At 45.3% G+C, this 27,065-nt stretch overlaps 1 protein-coding gene across 7 annotated transcripts in view; it reads right to left on the bottom strand.

Moving 5' to 3' along the window:
* LOC126534326 (solute carrier family 52, riboflavin transporter, member 3-A-like) overlaps positions 1-27,065 on the bottom strand; it is a 54,322-nt gene that overhangs the window by 20,122 nt on the left and 7,135 nt on the right. For 6 of the 7 annotated variants that reach the window (XR_008613286.2, XM_072289215.1, XM_050181603.2 and 3 more), the window contains 2 exons: positions 10,186-11,001; positions 6,049-6,309 (listed from right to left, as the gene is read on the bottom strand). Coding sequence is in view for 6 of the 7 variants with exons in the window: in XM_072289215.1 (XP_072145316.1) it covers positions 6,049-6,309; positions 10,186-10,923 (999 nt within the window). In the remaining variant the exon portion in view is untranslated. The remainder of the gene's footprint in view (positions 1-6,048; positions 6,310-10,185; positions 11,002-27,065) is intronic. The other variant, XM_055072810.2, reaches the window with a different exon arrangement.

Raw genomic sequence — 27,065 nt, 5'->3', positions numbered from 1 at the left:
CGACACGGCGTACGTTACAAGCACCAGAAATCGAAACGCATATTGGACTAATGAACAAAAAGTTACAAATTACCAGTTTAATTACTTACGTTATTGAACGAAATTTTGTTACGAAATTGTCCATGTTACGAAATTTAGGCGGTGAGCTTGCAAAACACATCCACTTACAACGAACTCGTAGGATCTTACACGTGTCAAGATATGCTCCAAGAAACTTGCGATAAAAACTGCGCTATTATTGCACTTACTTAAGAAACCGCCGTTTTATGCATCGAAGACCAAACGTAACGGGAATGCGCATGGATTTCACCGTGAACTTTGGGAATGGGTATCTGCAAACTGCTGCGCTCTGAAAATTTGTTTAAAGCGTCTCTGCCTTGCCACCTCACCGGCTACAATTCGGTAATGCAACATGTGCAGTAAAGGAATGAATTAAAAAGATTGTAGTTGATTTTTGGTGAATTATTTGAATATACATTTATATTCTTCATGCAAATTATGTCTGCGTTCTGAATAATCTAGTTGAATGACAAGAATTGCGCTACCTGCGACAGGCGATAATAAAAAGGAAATTCTGTACTAAGCAAAAAACTGGCAGTTTCCCAGGTGAAGCAATGACTGCGATATCGAGGTTCAACCTTGCGCTTGAGCTTCTAGGATGGTGTTCCAAATACACGCGGGCACGCGAGAATTCTTGGCGCCCTTAAAGAGCCGGTCACCACGCCACATAGCGCATTGTGGTTCTAAGCTGGAAGTTGTTACGTGCCCTCTAGGGAGGGTTCTACTGGAATAATGTTTTCGAAATGGTTCTACAATAGCAGAGATAGGAACAATAAAAGTGTCGCATCCCATTTTCCCAAGAAGTGAGCTTCACCGTCAATAAACATGCTCGTTCCACTTGTCGGCGTCCAGCGTCCGCAAGTGAAATTCCTTCCCTGCATTCTACCCATACCGGTGCCGTAGAATCACGCACTTCCGGTAAAGGTCTCGCGCGGTAGCTGTTGCGTCTGTCTGCTTTCCGCGCAGCGCATTATTTTGCTCGCTGCGCAGAAGAACACGTGCCTAGCGGTTCAGTGCCTCACGAACACCGCGGAACACGCGAGCAGATCGTGGCGTGCTGAAGCCAGGTAGAAAATGGCGCATACTCGTAGTTTTCTTTTCTCCGCGCGCTCCTTCACGATGTGGGAAGAAGCAGACGAAACGGAAGTACACTGCGTCCCTCTTGCTACCCCGCGAAATGAAGCAAAGACTCGCGGACATTCCGTTTGTAGGTGCTATTATTTTTCTAAACTTTTAATCGTGTAGTGGAGCAACGCATCAAAGAAAAAAACTGCTGGAGTCTTGAGTAATTGTCGAGGTCACGTGTCGCGATGAGTGACTCGTCAGAAATGCGCATTACCGTAGACGCGATTGTGCGTCTCACCTCGACCTTCCGGGTGGGGACGCGGCTCCCCGGGGAAGGCCACGCGGTGTTTGGTTTGAAGTTTCAAGTGTTTTCGCTGTGCGCAGCGGGGTAACACTCTTCAAACGCGATCGCGAGGCCGCATTGCATGCATGCCTGCTTAATATGCCCAAACGTGGGGAGGGGCCCTATGAAATATTGAACGCGCCGTGTATGGACTACAATGACATGATACAGGCTCTAGCTACTACGCTACCCCTAAAGTGCCGTGCCAGTAACATTTAACCACTTTCAGGTGACATCACTGATATTGCTTTGCACATTTATTATTTATTAGTTTATGAAGATTTAGTTTGAAAGGCATGCGTGGTGAATGTTATACGTTCGTTGGCTACCATCCCCACATTTCTGAGGAATAATTAGTCAAGTACGTAAGTTCTGGCCTCACCAACCCTAATGAGCGAATATTTTATCAATATAACGCGTATATATGGCATGAATGAGTATGTAGGATACATGTACACAATTATGTCCGAAAGCCTGGGGTCCTGCCTATACGTTCGCCGACCCGACGACGATAGCGAAAGTTGACTTGAAGTGTTCATATAACTGCCATCGCAATAAAAGAAATGAAAGAAATGCTCCCGGTGTGTTTTAATTTTAGCGCACCATCCCCTTCGAGTGTCTACCGTAGTTTGGCTTTGCTGCCTGAACACTCCAAGAACATTGAAATATAAAAAATAAAAAAAATACACATTGAATATTATCTATAGATGACCAACATCAACAGCCTAATTTTATGTGCACTGCAGGACGAAGGCCTCTCCCAGCTATCTCCAATTACCTCTGTCTTGCGATAGTCGATTCCATCTTGCTCAGGAAAATTTCCTAATTTCATCACCCCACCTAATTTCCTGCCATCCTCGACTGCGCTTCCCTTCTCCTGGCACCCATTCTGTAGCTCAAACGGTCCACCGGATATCTTCCTTACGCATTTCATGGCCTGCCCAGCTCCTTTGTTATCTCCTAATGTCAACTAGGATATTGGATAACCCCGTTTGCTTTGTGATCTGCACCGCTCCCTTCCTGTCTGCTAACTTTACGCAAAAAATGTTTCGCTCCATCGCTCTTTGCAGGGTCCTTAACTATGTGCTAAATACGTGCCGGTTATTGCTGTATGTTTAGATGCCCACGGATGGCCTTTTCAACGAAGAGCCGTTCACGCAAAACGAGTACCCTATAAGCACCCCCTCTTCAGTCACCATCGTCGGCTAGCAGGCGATGACGCACGCTTGCACATGGTGGTCTGTTAAACAAACATACACCAGCGTGCACGAGTCGGTAGTACGTATGAAAATCTTTAAAATTAATTGAACTAAATACTTTTCGGTCAGTTTTACCCTACTGATGACCGGTCGTTGCGATTGTAAATCTGCTCAATGCGAGAGGAACCGATACTTGCTTTACGCGCTTGATCGAGAAAACAATGGTGCGAAGCTACCATTCGATTTATTAGGACTGAAAGCGTCAAAGTCAGAATCCTTTCAAAGCACCGAAAAGGTATCGTGTGCACGTGCTGTGAAAGAGGATAAGCTTAGAGCCTGGTCGAACGCGGCGGGCCACCGTGTTTCCCCGCCTGAACGCATCGACGCCTAGTAGAAATATTTACTAAGGGGCCACGACATGCAATCTTCAAATTTAAATTATGCATAGCATCCTAAACGGTGCGTGTCCCGTAGCAACTTTTCGAAAGTTGAGCCCATTCCATTCGGTAGGAATATTGTATTGCAATTTTTTATTATCGCAGTTCAGCGGTAAAGCTGTCTGCCAGCACGAACTGGCGACACAATGACTGGCATCACTAGCTAGAGCAAGCGAGAGCCAATCTTGAGGGCTATGATTTTCTCTATTGCAAGCACCGCAAGTGAATGTAGGGGCCGGAAATATGTAATAGTCGTCCTGCGTTATTTTGTTTTTGCACGTCCGCTTCGGCGGTTCGCTCTGGGCGCTCTCTGGTTTATGCTGCTTTTATCGTGCGAGCGAAAAAGAAACTTACGGCACAATTTAACAGCGCCGGCCTTGTTGGGTGACAGAGCGTACGTGTGGAGCATGACGTCAGATGTGGCTTCTGACTTTTTCGAAGCATTCGATGCAGCGGTACCGCCACAGTTTCTGACGTCACGCAACGCATGTCAAAACGGCTGTCGCTGTCTGTTGGAGGGGCCTAAAGGCAGTGATTTCAAATTTAAATTTCCATTTAAAACGCGCGCTGAGAGCCCATCTTTTTCTGCGTATAAACGTAACGACCCATCTACTCAGCTACAATGATAAACAAAGAATTTTGGAGGACAGCGTCATCGCCCTGTTGAAATTCGTTGGTCTCGAAAAATAACCAGAGTTGGGATTTCCCAGGGCTGACAAACCATTGAATAACATTGATTGGAGCGATTCACAGCTTACAGACAGAAATACACCTACGAAGTGAAATTGGCCCCGGGACGGAATGAAATTAATACCGCTGAAGGTGCATTGGTATGAGTTTATGACCGTTCATGCAACGAAAGTCAGGCTCATTATATAGGATATAAGAAAAAGTATTAAGAAAATTAACACAGGTCCTATAGATATTATGCTGTAGCAAAAAAAAAAAAAAGAAAATACTAGCTATGGCACAAAGTAGCCACTTTCCTTTCTTCTTGTTCTCTATATAATATTTTGATGCAATGAACTTTTTGAGACCGATTACCACCTAAGGCCTTTAATTTTTTTATGTGGCTACTTGCATTACATTCAAACGTTCTCGCGCACGTACACTCTCAGTGCCTGTCCGTTAGACCTTAGTTTACTTAAACGTTAAATCTCCAACTCGCGGGGTTCATTTCGTGGAGATGGAGACTTCCGAATGAATGGGTGGCATGGTTGGACTATCGTAAAGGTGAACAGAGATATAGCTAAAAAAGGTGAAGTTTGTGAGCACCTTTTGCATAATGGAGTGGTGGCAGGTGAGCTAATGTGCAAGTTATTGTTATAAACCAGGATAAATTGAGTGTAACAATTAGTGTTTTCTTGAAGAGTTTTCCCTACCCTTACTATAGTGGCATTCTAGCCATCTCTTGCTAGTTCCCCCCCCCCCCCCCCCCATGCGCATGTTTGCGGTTCTCACTCCTTGATGTATATGAATTCGAAATTTCATATCGGTGAAGACTGCGTTGTAAAAATACTTTCAGATATGGGGCGACAAGTTGCCGCTGTTTCGTTTAGGGCACGTTGTGCCCATGCATAACAGCAGGCAAGCGTTCGGCGAGGTCTCACCCTCGGTCTTAAACAATGCACCTAACGAAGAAAATTGCACTAAAAGAAGCACAGTATAGTTTAACAATCCACATTTGAGTTTCATTTAGAAGAGATTGAAAACTGAGGACCTAATAACAAAAGTAAGTGATCTGCTTGGCCCAAAACCACGTGGGGACGTCGACTCCTACACGTAAGCACTTGAGGCGCCACTGAGGTAGAACCTCAAGTGTTATTCATTGTTTTAAATGTTTTTATTATGCTTGCTCGCTCTCAAAATTTTGTATGCGCAAATGAAAATCTTCTGTTAAGTCGTAACAGTACGTAAAGTTATAAATATTTAAGCAAATAACTGGAAAAAAAGTTCATTCTAGACGCGTTAGTGCATTTTAGTTATTCATAATGTACAGGGTGTCCCAGCTAGCTTTACCCAGGATTTAAAAATATCCTAATGCTACGTAGCTCGATAGAACCAAGGTAATGTTGTTTGCCGTCGCTTGCAGATACTCGGGTTATTTTTTTTTTTCATTCTACCTAACTGCATAGTTTATCCCAATTAATTAATCAACTCTCAAATATTATAATTGGATAAAAAGTGTCAATGAGAAAATTGCAGAGCAACATGAAGAACTCCCGATACAGCTTTCTGTTAATCAATGCGGGCTACATAAAAGTGTTTTTCTGAGCGTGAAAGAAGCCCGCGAATACACGCGAAGTGTCTCGAGTGGCCAGTCACGCGGCAATTTGGAAGTAAAAGTGAAAGTAAAAATTCACTATAATATACAGAACAAAATTTGCACATAAAGCCCAAATGTAAGGCGCTTCGAACTTTACTGACAACCAAGCTATTTGTAAAAGATTAGCATATATTTATGAGTCCGAGAAAGGAACATTTCCAACTTCCTGCACAGCTGTGAATTTATTTCAAAGCTACCACCGATGTGTTCCACTGGCTACGTTGCTATATTTCAGTGAGTAAAGGCTTACGTTTTTTTTATATGAACGTGACAATTGGGGAATTGCATCGCATTTTTAGCGCGTCGAATATCTATGTATGCGGCCGTAATGTGCTAGAATGGGGAATCGTATTGAAGCGCCAGTAGAGGGTAAGTGAGGCGAGGTAAGTTGTCTCACTGCGCTGCATGTAATCGGCGTCGCACATCAGCGTGACGCGCTAAGAAATGCACTACGCTATGTATACGGTCGCATTTATGTAAACATGGCCTATATATGTACATGAGATACGTCTACGTTGTTGAGCGAGATAGAACAGGTGTCATCTAGAAGGCACATACAGCAGCTGTAGAGAATGTAGGTTTACGGACACTAAGTTTCTATGAGCCCACCTAACGTACCTGTATTGCGGGCAGGAACCCAAACGTGAGCAGACTGGCCCATGTCTGTATCGCTAAGAGCGTAATGTAGTAGCCCTGCTTCGAGTTGCGGTGCTTGAAGGATACTTCGGCGTCGTGCTGGGTAAGCGGCGCTTCCGTGCATTGCTTGCACAGAACCTCCTCCTTTTCTTCAGCAACAGGTACAGCATCCAGTGGCACGGCTTCTGGAGCAGCAGGAAATAGCTGATGGTGGCGCATCACATCGCGCCCAAAGTCTTGCTGCTGCAGGGGAAGCCAACGCAGAGATTGCGTTCCACGAAACAAAGCGAGTCACTCACCTTTCATGGGTTTAAGGATAGATTGATTGAGCGATTGAATTTTAATTCACTATAGACCTTCTTATCGGGCAAGAAAGAAAGGGCGTGCGACGAGCCTTTCCTTCTGTCTAGCTTGGGCGAGCCGGCACGGCGCAGCTTGGCGATCTTTTACCTCGTTCTCCGGAAAAGTTGCGTGATGTCTGTTCACACGAGGTGATCGAAGAACCACTGTGTAGCCTTTCGGTGCAGCGGTAACTACAGTATGCGGAAATTTATTTCGGCTGTGCAAACACATGTGACGCGCATCATGAGCCGCGGTGTGTGTATCTGTTGTACTTTCCAGGCTTTATCTGCTTTTACTCGACGAACAGGAATGGCGTCTGTGAAATGCGAGCGTTAATTGGAAAATATGCTCACTACCTGATAATTTAACGCAGCAACAAAACATAGTTGCGGGATTGCTTGTTTCCTTGCCGACGTTTCGTAGCGAATTGTCTTCAAGGATAATTGAACTGTACCACATGTCTTTCATTTGGCACCTGACGTATTTCTTAAGAAAATAAAAATTAAGAACGTTCCTGTACGGATAACGTAATGCAACCCCGAAAGATAGAAGCGCCAATCACTATAAAATATTTGCATAAAGCACCGGCAACAGTTCTCAAGCATTTCTATTCTAGTATAGATACAACATTACTATGCAATTTCTACGTGCTAGCCTCATCTGTGAGGCCGATGGCATTGCTAAACACAGCGATCACACAGCATGATACGTAGATGTTTGCGCTTCGGTATTATCTTTTTTACCATTTAAAGCACTAATATTCAAATGGGATTGCTTTAAAGTAAGCGATGAGTACTTGTGAGCCCACAATTTCCGTTAACCGGGTGAATGCGTCCTGGAGAACCGGCACGAACAAGACCGATAAAAAAAGAAAGGTTTTCGTCGTCTTCTTTCGCAAAAAAAGAAACGAAAATAAAGACCACTGCATAAACCCAAGCACAGTCATGCTACCTAATCCAGCCATGCGCTATATATAACAATCATGTTTATAAACCATCTACGACTGCTTCGGATGATTGCGCCGTCCGCACCGGTGGCTCTACTATATGGAAGGTGCGACTGTTGTGTGCGGTTATTATTCGACAAAGGTGGGTCGGTGCATTGGTGGGTGCAAACGTCGTCCAACAAAAGACGTTGTCGCGCAATGTATCTAGAGGCAACAATTTGAACCGCTGTTCCCAACAGAACGGCACCCACACTGCTACGTTCATCATATGCTTTTTAACTATTCATTGCTGCTAAATCACAGGTTATATCTACAGGGCAAATCCCGCAGTAAGGTCACATTAGCTAAACGAATTTTCTAAAATACAAAATTCATATCCGAGGCTGATTGCGAGCTCAAAGACCCGCGCCCACATCGCGCTGAGAGCTCTGTCCGCCTCAACGCCGCGAAAACACCGGCCATCCTGACGACATGCGTTTCAGTACGTTTCACAGAACTGTTTCCCGTGTAGCGTGCAGCACGTCATACTAGGCTGAACAGGTGGCGCGAAAACAACCAGAAACTGCCGAGTGCTTTGTGCCGCATGCGACACAAAGCACTCGCCAAATCCTGCATGCCACCTACCCTAGATGGCACCACTGCGTGTGCAATATGGTGCCTCACATGAAAACAAGGTCTATAAACGCTTTAGAAAATGCATTGTGTTGACGCAGCGAAATGCCTAGCCGAAGGCTATTTGGGGTTCAGTCAAGTATAAGAAAATAAAAGAGCATGTCACATACTAAAACCACAGGTTGAAGGAATGCAAAAGAAAAATGCTGAATCAATTTAGACTAATTAGTTTTCGGAACTTCACTTTGGGTAATTTGGTGGTGCGGTGTTAAGTACTAGAAAAATCATATGAACACCTAACTTTCATTGCCTCAATTTCGCGCGGGAACCTCTAGGACGATATGTCAGCATGACATGTTATTTTTTTTGTTATTGCTTTCAATTTGTCCTGTTCAGACGTAGTAAGACGTTCTTGAAAAATACCAAGCTGAGCCTTCGGCTCCTTGAGATTGTAGTCCATTGTTAGATATAAAATTGCCTAGGGCTGAGCAGTCGCCCTGACTATATGTGACGTTACGACTAGTGGATCAGCGAACTTGAAAGTGTCGCCACCTAGCTGTCACTTATTACGTCTTTCCTTGCCGATAGAGAGCGTCGGTTGTTGCAAGGCTGGCCTTTTTTATATGTGCGATGGTAATCCACATTTACAGTTCAAACTAGTTTTCTCTAGTGTATACCCCACTAAGGTTTTGGCATTTTTGCCTAGCACTCGCGTGAAAACCGTTTTGGACTACACTGCGTTGAGTGGGGCGCTCTATAGCACTAATTTGCGTTTATATAACGCTGCCGAACCATTAGGTTTACATAGATATTGCAGTGTTAAATATTTGGTGAGAATCTCGAAGGCACCACGATCAGAAGCGCAATACCTATTGTTCAGGGGCCTTCCTGCTCTCCGCGTGGGCGCCAAAACGAATTCAATTGCTAAATTGGCCCGCCGGAGAGAAAGCAAGCACGTGACCACGCTTGCAGGTGGCCATGCTTTTATTGGGGAATCTCAAAAAGATATGCCAGAGCTCTTACGTGTTGCATTATTTCGGCGCAGAAGCATAGAACGAGAGTGCAAAGAAATAATGATAATAAAGAAAACTCAGTGCACTTCCAATCAGTGAAGAATGATGACAAGCGAAGCTATGTATGTGGGCCCTTTAAGGGCGAAGTTCACCTCCACCGTGGGTTGGCCCAGCATTGCACTATCTTCTAATTCGGCGCAGTATGAGGAGCGCTTAATGCCTGCTTCACCTCAGCCGCAGGTCGGCTCAGTACTGCACTATCATCGGGATCGGCCCAAATAATGACGTTTTATTCTAATAGGGCCACGTCAATTACGGCGCGTACTCGACGGCACAAGCGCAGGTGACGTCTGACGCGGACGCCAGAGGAGAATGGCTCGTGTCGACAAACGGACCTTATTAGCCCTTAACATTAACCCTTACATTCACCGTTAACAGCTTCGCTGTAAAAACACGCCGTTAACTGCCGCACGTAGAAGCACAATGGTGGGCGGGCTCTAAGCGGCCTAGGTAGGCGCACGCGCGTATGTAGGCACCCTGTTGTGATCTCTAGAGTGAAATAAAATAAAGCAACACACGTAGCAAACAAGACTAGAGATGCATTAGGCGTACACTTTACCGGACAAGTATCCGCAAGTATAGTGAAGGCATAAAATTTGTAGCATATGTATATGCGAAGTGTGCTGTTTGTAGCTGCACTTAATGTGTCTTACAGATGCACATATGGAATTTTAATAACAAATTCAGTCTAGTCTGTGACACCTCGCTGCAAAAGTTGTTGAGCTGTTACTAGACCTACTGGTAAGAGTGAACGTTAGAGTAATAGATATATTATCAGATTACCAGGTGTGAATGGTGCTGGGATGCAAGGTCGCCTGGTGACCTGACCAGCTTGGCATTTGTAATAGTTTTGTTCATTAAAGTTAAGGGTCTCTACTTTGTCACTTTAGCAATGCACAGGCAATGCGCGAATGCCCTTGGGCAAAGATAGCGTCTATTGGAATTTCTTGCACGAGCTACGGTTACGATTGTCCGAAATTCTTAGGGCGAGTGTGACATCTAGCTTTGCGTGACGCGCGATAAAGCATGGACGTCACTGCTGGGTCAGATCATTCTACCATTTGAACACTCGTTCGGTGCTTCGAACAATGGGTGTGAAGGAACATTATCTTTATTCGTTCTAGCTATCACAAAAGGCACACTTACCCATTCCGTTTGGAATGATTTGCAGTTATCGAGTAGAACAAAGGCCGCATAACTGAGCACTACCAACAGCAGCAGCACACCAAAGAACACCTCCGGGTCGAAGTTGGTGGCCCCCACTCGGAGCACCGCAACCACACGATCTTCCACCTCAGAAGAGTTCATTGCAACTTTAATTGTGGACGACCTGGTTTCGTTGACACATTCCGGTTCATCGAGTCCCTGAGCCAATGCCACCAAGCTGGGTACGACGCCTCCCAGCCCCTCGCCCACCAAGTACGAGGTCATGTACACCTCCCGGAAGCGGCCCACAAAGGGTAAGTACACCACGGATGAGGTACAATCCACGATGGAAAGCGCGAACGCAGCGACAAGGAGCACCAAGCTGGTCTCTCGGCCCAGTATTGAGGCGGTCACCTTCCAGGCACAGACCAGCACTACGCAGGCGGCTAGCCCGATGCAGAGCTGCGCGTGGTTGGCCGCGCTGAGGCCTCGCGGACCCGTCCAGATGCGCGGCCAGACGAGCCGACTGACTCCGTATAAAAGCGGACCGACGTTACCGAGCTGGATGGCAAGGCTGAGAGAGGCGGAGAGCGCCCATCCCTCCGGCAGAGCGTGTACGAGGAGCGGCAGCTCCATCCACAGACCAGTGATGGCGAGCCACGAACTCAGGCCGTACAGCATGCACAGCAGGTCGACTAGCGGACGTCGTTCTTTCGTGAAGAACCACCATTCCGCCATCGTCGCTCGTTGTCGGTTGCCTGTCCAGATCGAATTTGGCTAGATCCACACAGCGCTGGATTTGATCACCGGCTTATTCTGAAACAAGCGAAATGACAGTCTTGGTGCACCAACAACGCACGCTGCAGCGTCAAGTGGTTCACGTTTGGCAAGCTAAGTAAACATGAGACAAAGATAATGGGGGGTCTCGTCCTCTCCCGCTTTTTGCGTCATCCCACACTCTTGGTTGCCAAGAGTTTATTCGTTAGAAAGGCAGACGCCAGCACGTGGGCATCTTAATACGGACATATGTGGGCACTGTAACGAGGAAGTAGAACAGCCTAAGTCGACAACAACCTGAACTTTGCGTTGCCTTATTTCATATTGGGCATCCATTCGACTCGGACGTTATGTCTGTCCGACAAAAAACGTTTACGAGAAAGTGGTGTTCGTAAAGGGTGATATAAGGGTAACATATATATATATATATATATATATATATATATATATATATATATATATATATATATATATATATATCCAAAGTGAAGCAGACGCGCGTATGAAGCGGTTTGTTGACGTTTCGGCGGGGGTCCGGCCTTCATCAGAATACATTGCATGGTGTCAGTACAGTTAATATACATGTGCCCATCAACCAAATGAAGATACGCTTACATGAAAAACGAATAAAATGGGCGAACAAAATGCATCCGAATCGTTCAAAGGATAGCTGACACGTGTATAGACCGATGGCGATTCCAAACATATCATCTAAAATACAAAGCATAAAAACGCACCGAAATGAAGTGTCAAAAACCAATCGCCACGTGACAACAAAACGTCAATATGTGCTCAATATGTGCTATGTTATCAAGCAAACTTATAAAGCAAGCAAGCAAAATATATATATATATATATATATATATATATATATATATATATATATATATATATATATATATATATATATATATATATATATATATATATATATATATATATTTATATATATATGTATATATATATATTTATATATATATATATATATATAGGATATAAGGGTATAGGATATATAGGAAAGGACAGGAATATATATATATATATATATATATATATATTCCTGTCCTTTCCTCCCGCCTATACTCCCTTTATAAATGAAACATGTCCACGCATGTTCTCCTGAACGTAGTACGTCAGTAGAACCTTGGGACATAATAGCTGAAGAAGCCAGGCTCACCGATATTAGTGCAGGCGCATACGCAGACTTGAGAAATTGCGGAGAGTGCACGGATAGATGCGGTCCGCCACAAACGGCAAAACGTGAGTGAGCCATTACTCGGCCTTCAATGCATTATTTCCGGCAACCTATGTTGAAATGGAACTATTAGTCGAAGGGCAGCTCCGCTTCTCGTCGGAGGAACCGACTGAAAGTGCGTTTCTAAAATTTGAAAGATAAGGGCTCATCCGGCTTTCATGCCACAGTGAAGAAAACAGATCGATCTCAATCGGAGTACTTCTGATCCTGAACATCCGGATCACAATAGCCAATACACATAGTGTGAATAAAAAGATGAAACGAAAAGTAAAAGTAAAATGGATACCACAGACAGTATTTCAGCTCTTTTTGGCGCTTATTATTTGCGCATGTCAGCTAAGTATGAAAGGAAACGCGTCAATAAACAGAAGGAAAGTTTTGCACGTGTCTCCGTGCTTCGCTGAAAATCAAGTTTAAGGGCGCAAGCGTTCCGGTGCTGCGCTAATACTTGAAAACATTTCAGTGGCGATCTAACAGCAACTCTGTTGCAGTGTGATTTTGATTGTGTACACTACACTGCCACCTCGGCAGACATCACATGGCGATATAATGCTCTTGAAATTAGGATTTAAATTGTAAAAGAACATAAAAATACTGCAGAAATTCCGCGCAGAGTTTGTGAGGTTGCACACTCTTTCCACTTTGATTTTGTACAGTGAACATGTGTTGTCGACATATTCACCAATTCTCTACTATAGACCCACCTGGCGTCTACTGTAGTAGGCAGTGTGTACCGTGTGCATTTGCCGTGGAGCGCGATAAATTAAAGAGCGCGTCTTGATTATGCAAGATCACCAGAATACCTCACTACATGCCTCGCAGTTGCTTAGTAGCTATCGTTTTGGGTTGGCAAGCACGAGGCCGCGGGATTGAATCCCGGCCATGGCGACCGCATTTTTATGGGGGCGAAAGGCGAAAACACCCGTGTACTTAGGTTTAGGTGCATGGTAAGGAAACCGAGGTGGCCGAAATTTCCGGATTCCCCCACTACGGCGCGCCTCATAATCAGATCGTGGTTCTGACGCGTAAAACCCGTGATTGAATTTCTTTTAGCTGTCTCGCGTAGTTTCAGCAAAGCCTGTTTTTTTATAAGTGCGCCTCACAGAGGGACGAGTGACGCGCCGGTTACCATGGAGACAAAATGATGGAGCAGGTTAATGGACGCACCAACGCGCGCAGCTCAATTCGCTCTGCAGTGCAGGGAGTGCAGTGTCCCACTAACGTCACTGCAGATGTTGCATGGACGAATTGTTACGATGCAACTCCCTGGCCGGAGCACATAGTCAAACATCAAGTTAAAGTTGTGTACTTACAGCATTGGCCCTAATCCGACGTGCGCAAGAGTTTATATTTGATATCATCAGCGGTGTTCATTAGAAAGCAAGCGTGCGCTGGCGATATTTTAGTTTGCATTAAAAGAGTGCATAGACACTAAATTTAGACGCTACATTGACTATAGCATAAGCTTTGCATGCATATATGCGAGAAATGCTTTCACGAAGTATGACAGACAGCAGATGGCTAAAAGATATTTTATTTCGATATTAAAGTTTATAAATGACGTGGCAGTTTGGTCATGGTGGTATGAGGTGAATGAAGCTTTTAGCGGAAAACAAAACGAGACAGCGCTCGTGTGTTTCGTGTCTACTCCTCGTCTTGTGGTGCGCTGAAAGCTTCATTCTTTATATCAGTTAAACTTGGCTACCTTCGCCGTACTCGTGGCGATCGCCACCTTGAATACGTCATTGCTGAGAGTAAAATAGTGTGACGTCAAAGACGCTGGAAGCGACGCACTTTCAGAGCAGCGGCACGTGCGTTTGCCGAAACAGGGCCAGGAGAAGCAAATGCCCGTCTTCTCTTCCGCCTAGCTCCGGCGTCGATGATCGTGGGTGCACATCACCCTTCGTTACCGCAACTCTCGCCTATCCCTCCCACGCCCTCACAAATCCCTTTCTAAGCTCCAACAGAGCACGTGGTGCCTTTTACAGGCCCACACTTTCTCCTCCCCGACTTGCCCTTATTCACCCTGGTGCATGCCTTCTCACCCGAATACATGCTCTGCAGACACCCACGAGCAGACTTTGTTCATATTCTCTATTCATGCCCGAAACACTCTCTCCCTGCCTCTTAGCATGTATCTAGTCCGCAGCTGTGGGACGCTGCTTTGTACAGCACGGAGCCGGATGTCCAGCTACGGCTAACGATCTGGGCAGCGGAACTCGTCGCCAGGCATGATCTGGAGGCCACCCACCGAACGGCGGCATCGTATTTCCTTTTCTTCATTTTTGGCCTTCACTAAATAAAGTTTATACCATCACCACCATGCGTGAAATTCAGCATTCGACGGGTGAGTCGTGGTTCGCGTGAACACCGTCACGTCGGGTACACACGAATAGCGTCACTCAAAGATTATCCAGGAATGCTTGCGGGACTTTTGAAATCCTGAATTGTGCGAGGGAAATCATTTTGAATTCGATAAATGGGGACGCGATCGAGCATATGCTGGCTGCTATTACTGTGCCCTACGGGCTATGTATTACCCAAGAGTAAAAAAACATCACCAATTCATGAGCCATCTCACTCTGTGAAGCAGTATGACCAGTGAAGCTGTTTAGCACACGACACAGAGGTGACACAGAATTTTAAACAAAGGTACGAGCATATTTATGGTCCTGATCGGGGATCATCGTGGTGATAGGTACACTTTAACGTGACCGTGCCACCTCTATTATTAGATGCCTGAACATTTCTATGCCTACCCAAAGAAAAATTTGCCGTCACTTAAGACAATGAATGAATCATACCCCCATAAATAAAAGGAAAATATATTAAGGCGGCCTCCATATTACGAGGACATATAATTCTACACTGGAATGATGAGTGACAACAGAACAAGCTGTCGAATAAGACGATGACGCTCGAGCCATTGCTGTTGATGACAGTTTTTGCTGAAGGAGATTTGTTGACGAACACGAAAAAACACACGGAACGCTAGCCATAAACAGCTTCGCTGTAATATGACAATGTTGTGTCTCCGCCGCTTGAAGGGGAAGAAATGGAGTTGAGCGGGCCATGTAATGCATGCGGAAGAAAGCCGGTGGTCCACCAGAAATACACTATGAGTGGCGAGAGAAGGCGAGAGCACTCGAAGACGATAGAGATATAGGTGACGTGATTAGGTTTGGAAATTCACAGGCACACGATAGTCTGAGCTACTCGGAAACTGAAGTAATTGACGGTTACGATGGCGACAAAGATGACAGCTAGAGAAAGGCCACCGCTGGACAAGGCGAGGCATATAACACCAGGCAGGCTGAAGTCATGAGTTGGGAGAAACATTTGATTTCAAGAGCCTCTTTCGCATAATATCCTGCCTTTATGTGTCGTGTTGAAACAAATGAAATTATTTTCGGTTCTCCGTGAAGTAAACATTGGACTAAAAATGCTGCGCGATCCATCTACCGATGACTAGCCATGGCAGTGCGTTTGGAATTGAGTCGATGGAACAGCACAACGCATTGCCACCGTCCCAACGAGTTATGTGTGAGGCGTGTATGGCGGTGGGATTCTTTTTTGCGCTTCCTTAAGCACTCGGTGCCGTTTAGAGCTGCTGCCGCGAAGCCTGCCTATGGCGTCCGAAATTCACAAAATGCCGGTACTTGCGAACGCTGAGAAATGCGTTAAGGCCGTCCCACATTTAACGTTTTCCCGGTGTTTTCTGGCGTTATGTCACCTTGCGTCGCTCGGCGTCGACGCCTATAGGGTGGCGCGCTCAAGAGACACCAGGGGCGGCTTGCACGAACATTAATAACGAAAGTAAAAATTCCCGATTCCGCCCAAAAGGCGAAGCATCCATTGCGATAGCAAATTAGTAGATGGCTGTACGAAGTAAGGTAGTAGTTCTATTGGCCGTGCAAAGTTGTAAGCATTCGCTGACTAACTAAATTAACAATGATAAAATATGCAAGAGTGACTCAACAAGTACGTAGAAAGAAACAGACACGGAGACAGCGCTGTCTTTGTATGTCTGCTTCTTTTTATGTCCTTATTCAGTCGCGCTTATATATTATATCATGTATTCAAACCAACTAGCCCGTCAACGTGTTTTAATTAAATTAACCAGCATGGTGTCAGCGCGCACAGGTAAACAATGACATATCTCGCTCGGTGAGCGCGGACACTGGCTGTCAAAATTCTAGAGTGAGCAATTGTGGCAGCAGCAAGCGAATTTACCTTCATGCATCTCTCGCTTGGACAATAATGAAGCAATTAAAGAAACGGCATGCCTCACATACACGTGAGGATATTTGTAGATCTGCTCGAATCGTTCAGGAAGTTAAGCGTGGCACCCCATTGGGCACCCAGATTTAATGGGTTACAGACATGGTGATACTGTCGACAAATGTGTTCTTTGCTTCAATCAAGTTTTGGGTACGGGCTAGATTGGTATGCCATTGTTTCAAACATCACTTAGAGCCCATACGAGGACAAGGAACCAAAAGAACTAAAAAGCGCTTGACTTTGTCGTTTTTTTGGTCCCTTGTCCTTGTATGCGCTGTAAGTGATGTTTCAATCAAATTAGCAGATTTACAGGTTGCCCCAAAACTGGGCGTTTATATGGATAAGCGTTGGGAACTTGCTCGGCAGAACCGATTAGCAAACGTGCGTTAATTCTTTCAGGAACCGGTGCGCCTCTGAACAATTAAAAGCCACAACTCTCTAGGAGCCAACTCATTCGGAATAAACGTCCAGCACTTGCATCGACCCCTCACCTGAGAGTCTTCAAAAGGGCTTTTATGCGTTACATTGGAACGGAAACGGCTATTCGATAATTTTTAATAGTGAATGGTGAAGTCGATTACTACCTGAACAGGAAAGAACATTCGATGAAACTATCAGTTTCTACTTCATTTCGCCTGCTGGCACGTTGACGATTAACGCCAGACAAGTCACGGAGATTACGTTGGTAAAGACTTCCCGGGCTCCCGATTCAGTCTCCGTACATAGGCAATATATTTTTCCTAACACTGTTGTTCATATTAACGTCCAATAACTGCCTTGGTTCCTTTTCTCCGAAAGTCGATTGGTTCGCCTGGGCTGGTGCAGCTTTTAAAGGAAACGCGATATGGTGAAATTCCAAGAGACGCCCGGACGACGACGACGAAGTGACGTCGACAACTTGGAAGCACGTGCACTGCAACGCCTGCATCGTCTACAAGGACGACACCTCTCTGCACGTGCGCACGTGGCGTAGCAAAATAATGAAACAGGAATAAAACTACGAATGAGCAAGTGCCAAAAAGCGCTCAGCGAATCGGCAAGAAACGCGAGGCTCAGGCAGCCTAGAGAAGGCGAAGAGTCTGCATGGAGACGGAGCTGAGAAGAGGAGCCACGAAGAGAGGGGACGCGTTGGCTTGGGCGGGACGTCCACGTTCGGGAGGCCGCCCGCTGTCGGAGGGACCCGGTCGGGCGTCAACGCAAGAGGGGACCTGTGATCGACACGTCGTCCGCTCCCGCCAACCAGCTGACCTACCTGAGTCTTCGAGAGCTGGCCTACCGCCTCCGCTCTTACAGTTCGCCGAGCGGCCCAACATCAACCAAACTGTGATTGCGCGGAGGTAGTCGCTCTGCACGCTGTGTAGGGGCACTTGATCTTGCTTGCCCCCATGCCCTGTTTCCGTGCACTTGTCTTTTGGATGTTTGAATGTATGTTGGTGTGCGGTGAGCGTTGCCATTCGTCCCTTGCTGCCCTCGGAAGGGTCTCTGACTAAGAATTTTAAACCTGCTCCCCGAAGCACATCTTAACAGACGCTTATTCCACTCGGGACTTCGCTCTTTTAATCAGTTCCTTTAGAATATTTTATAATTTTTCTGTTGCATGTATGTCTTTGATATATATATATTTATGTGCCCTTAGAATTGCCTAGAAGTACATTGGTCACCTGCATCCCTTCGCACCGCGCAGTAAATAAACCTTGTGTATTTCACTATGATATTGCTTTCTTTGATCATTATCCACGATCGATATTCCACTAACAAGAAGAACCCGTAAAATGACACGATATCGATATTTTGTTTCGTATCTTCATGTTGCAGATATATAGATGACTTCTGTGGAAAAAATTACGTGCTACATTTAGAAAACAATGTTAAAGATAGCAGATCACCTGGCTAGAACTACAATTGGTATCGGCCGACAAGAGTCGCCGGCACACCAAAGCAAGTAAAACGATAAAAGAAATTAATGCACCAGCTTTCAGAGCGCCAGCGTTCGCTAGGGGACGACACACTTGACAACGAAAGAATAATTTAAGACGTCATGTTGTATAACGCATGTCGCGTGACTTGCCGCGATGCGACGCTACCCAGATGGTACGACTAATTTACCTACGCCTGCTTGCGTAACGCGGGCGTCTGAACGAGCGCCGCCACAGGTCCCGATGAGAAGTGGTATATGCTCCGTAGATGCGTCTGTCAGGTGTCAGGTTATTACGAGTGTGTCAGTGTTCCTCGAAATTCCTCTGTGAGGCGCCACCCAGATGGTACTCGCCCCCACGACCGTAAAGCAGGCGCGGAAGCTAGCCGACGGGGGAGAGCAGGAAAAGGCGATACGTGAGCGTGGTGCACGGTCGGGTCGGCCGCATCTGGCTGGCATAGAAAAAAATAGAGGAGGCGCTGGTATTGAAAGCCATGTGCGACGTGGCCAAACTGCGCGCCCGCGCGGGCCTCGTCTTCAAAGCAATCTGCGAGGATTGCAGAGTGCGTCTAGTGCTGGAAGATTCGTATGCGCTGTGCTTTCGACGTTTCGTTCGAGATGAAGCGAGAGATGCAGGAAGGTCATTTCGCTTGCTGCAGCCGCGATTCCTCGCTCCAGAATTTTGGCAGCGAGTTTCCGCGCTCATCGAGCGAGATGTGTTCATGTTTACCTGCGCGCGCCGACACACTGCTTGTTAATTTAGTTAAAGCACGTTGGCGGGCTAGTTGGTTTGGATCCATGATACAATGCGTAAGCGCCACTGAACACGGGCGTAGAATGAAGCAGACACACAAAGACAGCACTGTCTGTGTGTGACTATTTCTACGTCCTCATTCAGTCCCGCTTAGAACTACTGTCGTTGAGAATTTTGTTGTAAGTAAGCGTATTTTCGCAACATTATACGGCTGATAAAATTACTATATTTACTTCGCCCAACCATATACTAATTTACTATCGTGATTGGCGCTTCGCCTTTCAGGCGGAACTGCGACTTCTTTTTATAGGCTCAGTATTGAATGAAACAAGTTTCAATCCTTACGAACAAGCACACTGTGGTACGCGGCTGCTGATGCCTTGTTTTACATTCTTTTGGTTTTTGTTGTTGTTCTTTTCGGGTTCCTTACATGCAGCCAGTCGCGGGGAGCCTCACGTTGATGCTGGCGCGTGCGAACGCTCTTGGCGCAAACCGAAGCATGGACGGAACGCGCGGAGTGATACAGTTTCGGCACCGAACTTCTTGCCTAACTTCCACATTGTTGGACGTGATGTCTCAAACGGAGTATGGGAATTGCACAGGTTGCAGCGGTGTTTAAACGTGCAGCCGGCGGAAGCTGTGAAAAAGAAAAAAAAAAGCTGCGTTTGCGCGGCCGTGTAAAGAAGGCGAAGGGCGTGGAAAATAGGTGAACGTTGCGCGGCGCTTGTTAAGGTTACTCCGTTTCCAAGTCCATGCCTTTCTTCACGCTGTTTGTTGGTCACTACGCAACTCTGCCAATGTAAACCGCTTGACCGCTGTGAAAAAATATGTTATTCAGTACGCTCCACAGGTAAAATACGAGCTGCAAAATAACTTACACGACACCGAGGCTGTCAGGGGAAGCAGCAGTTTCACCAACGTTGATCACGTAGACCACCGAGAGTGCCAGAGAGAGACCAAGTTGGCAGAATTGCATTTTTTTTCCCACCGCTGCTTCATTTTTTTTTTTTTTTTTTGATGGGGAAAGAACTTCGCAGGTTTATGCGACACACCCCTAGTCGCCGCTTCGGTATATCAGTGGCAAGTCCGGAAACACGATGCTCGCAGAGTAAGCGTTGTCAGCACTGTCGATATATATATATATATATATATATATATATATATATATATATATATATATATATATATATATATATATATATATATATATATATAAGGTCTTGTGACGCGCGCAAAGTATATACTTTCCGCGCATTGACAAGCTCATGTTGTCGCCCATCTGGCGCTTCACCCACAGCGTATAAACGGGAGCGCGGAGGCAGACTCTAAACGGCGAATATGAAAAGCTTGCACGGCCTCGTGGCACCACTTGTGATCGCACGACGAGGAAGCGGTGAGGCCGGGATGCGATCCATTGCCGGTGCACGAATACGAGAACAACAGCTGTAGACACGCACGCGGAGGTGATACTCGCAACAACGAAAACCGCTTCTGCCATTGTTTTCTTTTTTAACCTTGTGCAAACCGCCGCCACTACCGTGCGTGAACCTGCCCAGTGTTCGGAACTTATGTTGAAGTGGACGGTTCTTAGAGAACGGCGCGCAAGCCTGGGCCGGGAATAAAGACGCACCGTAAGTATGACCAGTCACAACTTGAGTAATTTGACAGATGATGATTCAGCACAGGTGATGCTGCACCGACTCTATGTTTCGTCCTTATCGTCCTGATTATTATCACAAACCTAAGTTATGTCCGCCGCAAGAGGAATGCCTATCTCATTGATCTCCAATTATTTCTCTCCCGCAGCAGCTGACGCCACCCATGCATGCACACGCCATAAATTTAGCAAACAGCCTGGTTCTCTGCCGTTGCCAGTCTCTTTGCTTGATACCCTTTCGTCAGCTCTATCATATTTCATTTCATTTATTTCATTTATTATCACCTTGAAGGCCCGAAGGCATTACACAAGGGGGGGCAATACAAACACGTGTAAGAGTGGTTTCTCGGCAAAACAACGAAAAAAAAACACACATTGCTGATTTTGTACGACTTGAAACAATCAAAGAAAAAATTTGAATTAAAAGAACTAACACGGCAATACATTCGCAATAAAAGAAATAAAAGAAAAAGACTAGGTGGAAGGGTTGACAAGGGTAGACTATTCCGATTTGTTTGTGGTGGGTTCACGAACGATGTACACTGGGAACAGAAAGTTATTCGAAGTGATTTGTTAGGTATTCACGAAATTTTTTGCGGTCAGTACAGGTAACGAAGTTGTCAGGGAGCGCATTCCAATAAACGATTGCATCAGGAAAGAAGGAAGTGGTCATGGCAGATGAGCGGCCGGGTAAACGTGCTATGGCAGAGCTGTGACTTATGCGAGATGAAGTTCGTAATGGCGGTTTAAGAAGGTGGTGCCTTGAGCGTGGATTGTGAAAAAAAGAGTGCATCAAGCAAAGACGTGATATGATGCGGCGAGACTTCAGTGTTGGCAGACCTATTGTTTGCTTCAAAGAAGTGACACTAGTGTACCGTGAATAATGCGAAGTGATGAAGCGGGCGGCTCGGTATTGAACAGATTCCAATGATGCGACTAGGTAATCTTGAGATAGATGCCAGACAGCAGAAGCAAATTCGAGTTGTGGACGGACAAATGTCACGTACGCCAAGTTCTTTACCTCTGGGGATGCCTTCTTTAGATTTCTTTGTAAATACCCGAGCTAGCGCGCAGCTTTGCGACGTATTGTTTCGATATGTGTTATCCAAGCACCGGTTTCCCGCTCTACGCACAATACTATCTGTCTCGATGCAACCCGCAATAAAAAAAAAAGAAAAAAAATGTCAATTACTGCTCAATCAAACGAGCAGCTCAAACATTCTTACACACGAGAGCACTCTGGATATTTATGAAAATTTTGTAAGATATTCTAGTAAGCAACTTCTCAGATGAAGACCGTGAGAACAGTGCATCGGTTCTGTGAGGGGTCTGAGTCCTGGGCTGCACCGCTTTTCCCTTCTCTCGGTGGGTTTAAAATTGCGCGTGTGGACAAAGTGCACATGCACGCGTCTATCCAGGATGAGCTGCAACACATTCGAAGAATGCACATCGCCACGCAGATGCACGGCACCGAGCAGACCTACAGTAACCTTCGTCTTTGACTTTAAGCGGGAGGCAGACTTCTTGGAACACGAGTTGGGAACTTTGCGAAAACAATTTTTGCCCGCTTTATTTCTGCCTCTCCTTTCAATATATTTGTGTTAAAGCGAATAAATATATTATTATTATTATTATTATTATTATTATTATTATTATTATTATTATTATTATTATTATTATTATTATTGTTATTATTATTATTATTATTATTATTATTATACCTTCAGGTAACATTTGGTGTATGTGCTTCCTTTCTCGACCACACTGGAATCTCCACAATGCCCACCACGCTTGTCCCGTCGCGATGTCCGATGGCGATGTGAAATGGTCTCCAGAGGCCCACCAGCTGTAGTCAACGCATTGGCGCGACCCAGTGACGTCCGCTGAAACAAGACGGCGCGAATGTCGGGGATTGGCTGCCTGTGGGAGCATCTCAGCAACAGAGAAAAATGGGGCGCCATGTTCGTGTTCGCCAACGTCATCGTCTACGTTAGGGCCTCGACACGTGTATGCATCGACATGCACGAGCACAACCTGAGCACCTAGATTATCTGTATACAGAACCCACGCGATTTGCCGGGAAAAGCTGCTGTTGGAAAGCAGCTTACTATTGAGAACTGATATTTATATTTTTTTTTTTCATGTGAACACTGCGGCTGCATGCCTAAGCAAGGAGGACATCGCGTGGAATTAAAATTAGGGGGCAGTGACGAAATTCACGATGTAGAGCCGCAAATTATACCTGCACGATAGACCTTTTGATTCTGTTATATTAAAGGATAAACATAACCAATAGTGCTGGCCTGTGCTAAAGACGTCGGTGTCCTGTCAATGATTGCAATAAGTGTATAGATTTACAGAAGAATAGTTTGTTAGCGCGATCTAGCTAAGGCAATTCAGGCATGTTTCTTCCGAGCTCGAGCGGTTGGATGTAATACTTTCTAATAGTTCAGTTGGGGAACCTGATTCGGAAAAAGTTTGGCGCAGATTATCTATATGGTCTCTCGGACTGTCTAAATAGTTTTAGAAGAGGTAACTGCTGGGCTGGTTGGGGACCTTGCATACTGAAAAGATTTTGCGCCAAAAAACAACACACACAAGCAAGACGACGACACCACGGGTGCTACTTCAACTGTTTAATGAGGGTGAAAGCACTTGACATATATAGCCCTCCACAACACCGCGCATGCATACAAGGCAACGTTTCGTAAAGTGTGCCACAAACGTCGTATATGAAATTCCTCTGTCCTGCGGGAAATCCTACATTGGACAGACGGGGCGCTGTGTCAACGACCGACTTAGGGAACATGCAAAAGGTATAAAGAATAATGAAGGTGAGCGACTTGTGGATCACTGCAAGGCTTGCACCGATTGTTTTCCACGGTTCCGCGATGCGAGGATTTTGGGTAGAGGCAGGCATCAGACATCGCGGGAAACATTGGAAGCCTTCTACATCAAGAAAGCGGGTCCGAACTGTGTTAGTGATACATCAGTTTTTCTTTACGATGCTGAGCTGAAGTTTCTATCGCGCCTACTCTGATAAAACCTTGTACTCCATGTTGCCTTGTACGCATTCGCGGTGTTGTGGAGGGCTATATATGTCAAGTGCTTTCACCCTCATTAAACAGTTGAAGTAGAGCCCGTGGTGTCGTCGTCTTTCTTGTGTGCGTTGTTTTTTGGCGCAATGTCTTTTCAGTATGTCTAAATTGTCCTCGACATGAATGGAAACTGTCGTGGTCTTACGGCGATAGCGTTAAGCGCCCCGTGTCGGAGAAAATTCAATGTTGGTATCGGCGTCGACGGAGTTGTCCGTGAATGAAAATTCCTGTCTAAATTTAGGTATAGGTATATCGCACGCCTTCCCATATGACATGCGGTACAGGCGAGTTATATTGCCACACCATTCTATCGTTAAGTTCCTCGTACGTTGTCATATTCTTCACTAATTTATTGCTTGGGATTTCAAGAATGACATCCCACAAAAAAATCTCATGACACAAAACACAAACGGCGCACTCCTTTTGTGTTAAATCTTCACAGAATGAAACACTAAAAGTGCGAAAGAATAACAGAAACCTGAAAATGATGTAACATTTTGTCCCGGTTGTGCAAAAGCTCCGGGATCGGCCCACGGAAGAGGCCGCGTTTCGATCAGAAAACTTGCCTTCGTGCATAGCGTTCGCCACCAGCGTTTCCACATAAACATTATGGTTACACAAGGTGCTGTTTGCCGCGTAGCGTGCAAAGCAGTCAGGGATCTTTTTCATGATAGCCGAAAGAGGTCAGTTGTTGAAAAAGTAATCAAATGAACAAGCTTGAACTTACTAACAAGCTTGTGTTTCTACTAAAGGCTGGTTGAACGTCTCTTTATCTCAATCGGTGTGAGATATTGCTAGCTTTCTTCGATGTTTTTGTTCTCTGATGACGTTTTCGAGAATAAATATTCAAATTTGCGCCCAATACCCCGAGCCAGCGTTTTTTTTTCGAATATTCGAATTGGAATCGATTTCAATATTTGTTCCTTCAAGACTTCCAGCAATCAATATATTAAAAGGTTATAGTGTTCAGTTATTGCGCATGTTCTGCACATCGAGTGTGAGACCTTTAGTTTATCGACAACCTAGGTTTGTACGGCAGTTTGGTTGCAATATAGCGGCCACTAGTCACTGCTCTAGGATGAAGGCCATTAATGAGTATTCCGAGCTATATTTAAGTTTACCAGCCAATGATGACCGGTAATACCACAGAAAATATCGCGCACTTCCAGCCGTAGGTGCTTCTAACGACGACTTTAAATAAAAATATACAAGCCGCCTTGATTGAAAGATTATACTTCTGTAAACACAAATTCGTCATTGCTAGCGAGAACAGAGCCAGTAAGCGAAAAAAGAACGAAAGTGGTAGAGTGCCGTGGCGAGGCCCGTTTCAGAGGATGGCGCTACTGAATGGGCGTCCGCACTGGCCGATTCACAGAGAACGGAGGAGAGAGAGGTCACGTGGAGATTACGCCGAGTCGTTCCTTTTGGCGCTGTCGATTCAAATTGGGGAGCCAGCAGTGAGACCATCGGATTTTATGCACAGCAGTCATATATTAGCACACAAAATCGATGATAGATTTCTATGCAACAAACTATCGATCTAACTCGGCCTGATATTTTCCTTCAATGTACACTTAATTCACGTGAAAACTGGCTCCCATAACGACCTCTATTACGTACCACAATGACATGCTCTCCCAATGCTCTCCCGGTAATTAGAACAAATTTTGATTGGGTGAGTTGGTATTTGCTATGTATTTATTCTGTAGCGCGAAAATTCAAAAATGGAAAAGAAAAAAATTACGGGGGGCCCAACGCGCATCTTGGAATGTATTCGAAGCGTAGCTTTCGAGAAGCGGTTAATCAGGTGCTATAAATTTGTTAATTTCATTCCGGCGTCTACGGTGGGAAGGAAATTGACGCGCACCAATTTGCTCGCACGCACCCGTGTTACGCAGTATGGCACACGCAGACATCATCTGAAAGAGGTAGTTGGCGTTGGCCCGACAGAAACGTAAGTGCGATATGTGGCTAACCTGCTAGAATGCGATCGGACTCTTGTTATCGTGGGAGACTTCAGATGCGCATGCAATTCATCTGACTGTAACGAGTCAGCAGGGGCAGATGAGAGTGCTGATGCACTAGCATGCATCACTGATAACGCTGGCCTAATTGATACCTCGTCTTGTGGTAAGAGTTCGCACTCCCCCGTGCATTTCAAAGGGAGTTCGCATGCTCGTCTGAACTGCATATATGTTTCTTGAGCGCTGCTAAATTGCCGGATTTCATGTGCAATGCAAGCTGTTTCATTCTCGTATCATTGCATGGAGATTGGCCGGTTTGGTGGTAACGATCGCGCTAGTTTCAAGCCGAAGTGGACACTATGAAAGCCTAATGCAAGCTTAATGCGCTATACAGATTTCATGTCCCGAGTATGTTTACCTCTTCCAAGAGTTTACGCTCATTCGTAGCTCGGTAATTGTTTAAAGTGGCAGTTCGAGACATAGCAACTGAAATTAGGTTTATCAGGTCGTATTTCAAAAAAAGTGCGAAGAACAAATGTAGAAGAAAAGTCTTTATAACCTTAATGAGCTGGAATCATTACCCCTCGTGCATATAGAAATAAAATCACCCTTGTTGAAAGCCATCTTCAAAAGCACGATGCTGAACGCTGTAAAGGTGCTCGTAATCTCTTACGCACAACCCGTGCCTTGCACTCTGAAGAGCGAACGCGCCTGGAGCTACATGATGCGCGTCGACATACAAATCGCAAGCTTACAATAGACATCTATTTGAATGGAGCTTGTCACAAACACTGAAGGTATTATCAAGCAGTTTCAAAGATATTATTTAAAGCTGTTCTCCTACGCTCGCACGCCAAATAGTTATTTTCTAGCCGACTTCATCTCGCCAGTGAATCATCCTCCAGAGGATGAAGATAAGGTTCTGTTATTAATTGACCATTTACCGAATAAGCCGCAGGACTTGCCACTTATTAGCAGCCGCTTTCCAAAACAACAGGCCAATATGGAATCTTCGGAGAATTTTATAAAACATGTAAATTTATATTTTGGTCCTCTTTTACTTACAGTATTTAGTTATTGCTAGTTTTGATGAATATCGCCTACCACGATCATTTACCAAAAGTCATATATTAATCGGTAAAAATAGTGGCAAAGAAACGTTATAGCCTGTGGAATGTG

This window comes from Dermacentor andersoni, chromosome 7 (assembly GCF_023375885.2).
Source record: "Dermacentor andersoni chromosome 7, qqDerAnde1_hic_scaffold, whole genome shotgun sequence".
NCBI classification, from domain to species: Eukaryota; Metazoa; Arthropoda; class Arachnida; order Ixodida; family Ixodidae; genus Dermacentor; species Dermacentor andersoni.
The sequence above is the reverse complement of the archived record's forward strand: the minus strand, read 5'-3'. Positions and strand labels throughout refer to the sequence as shown.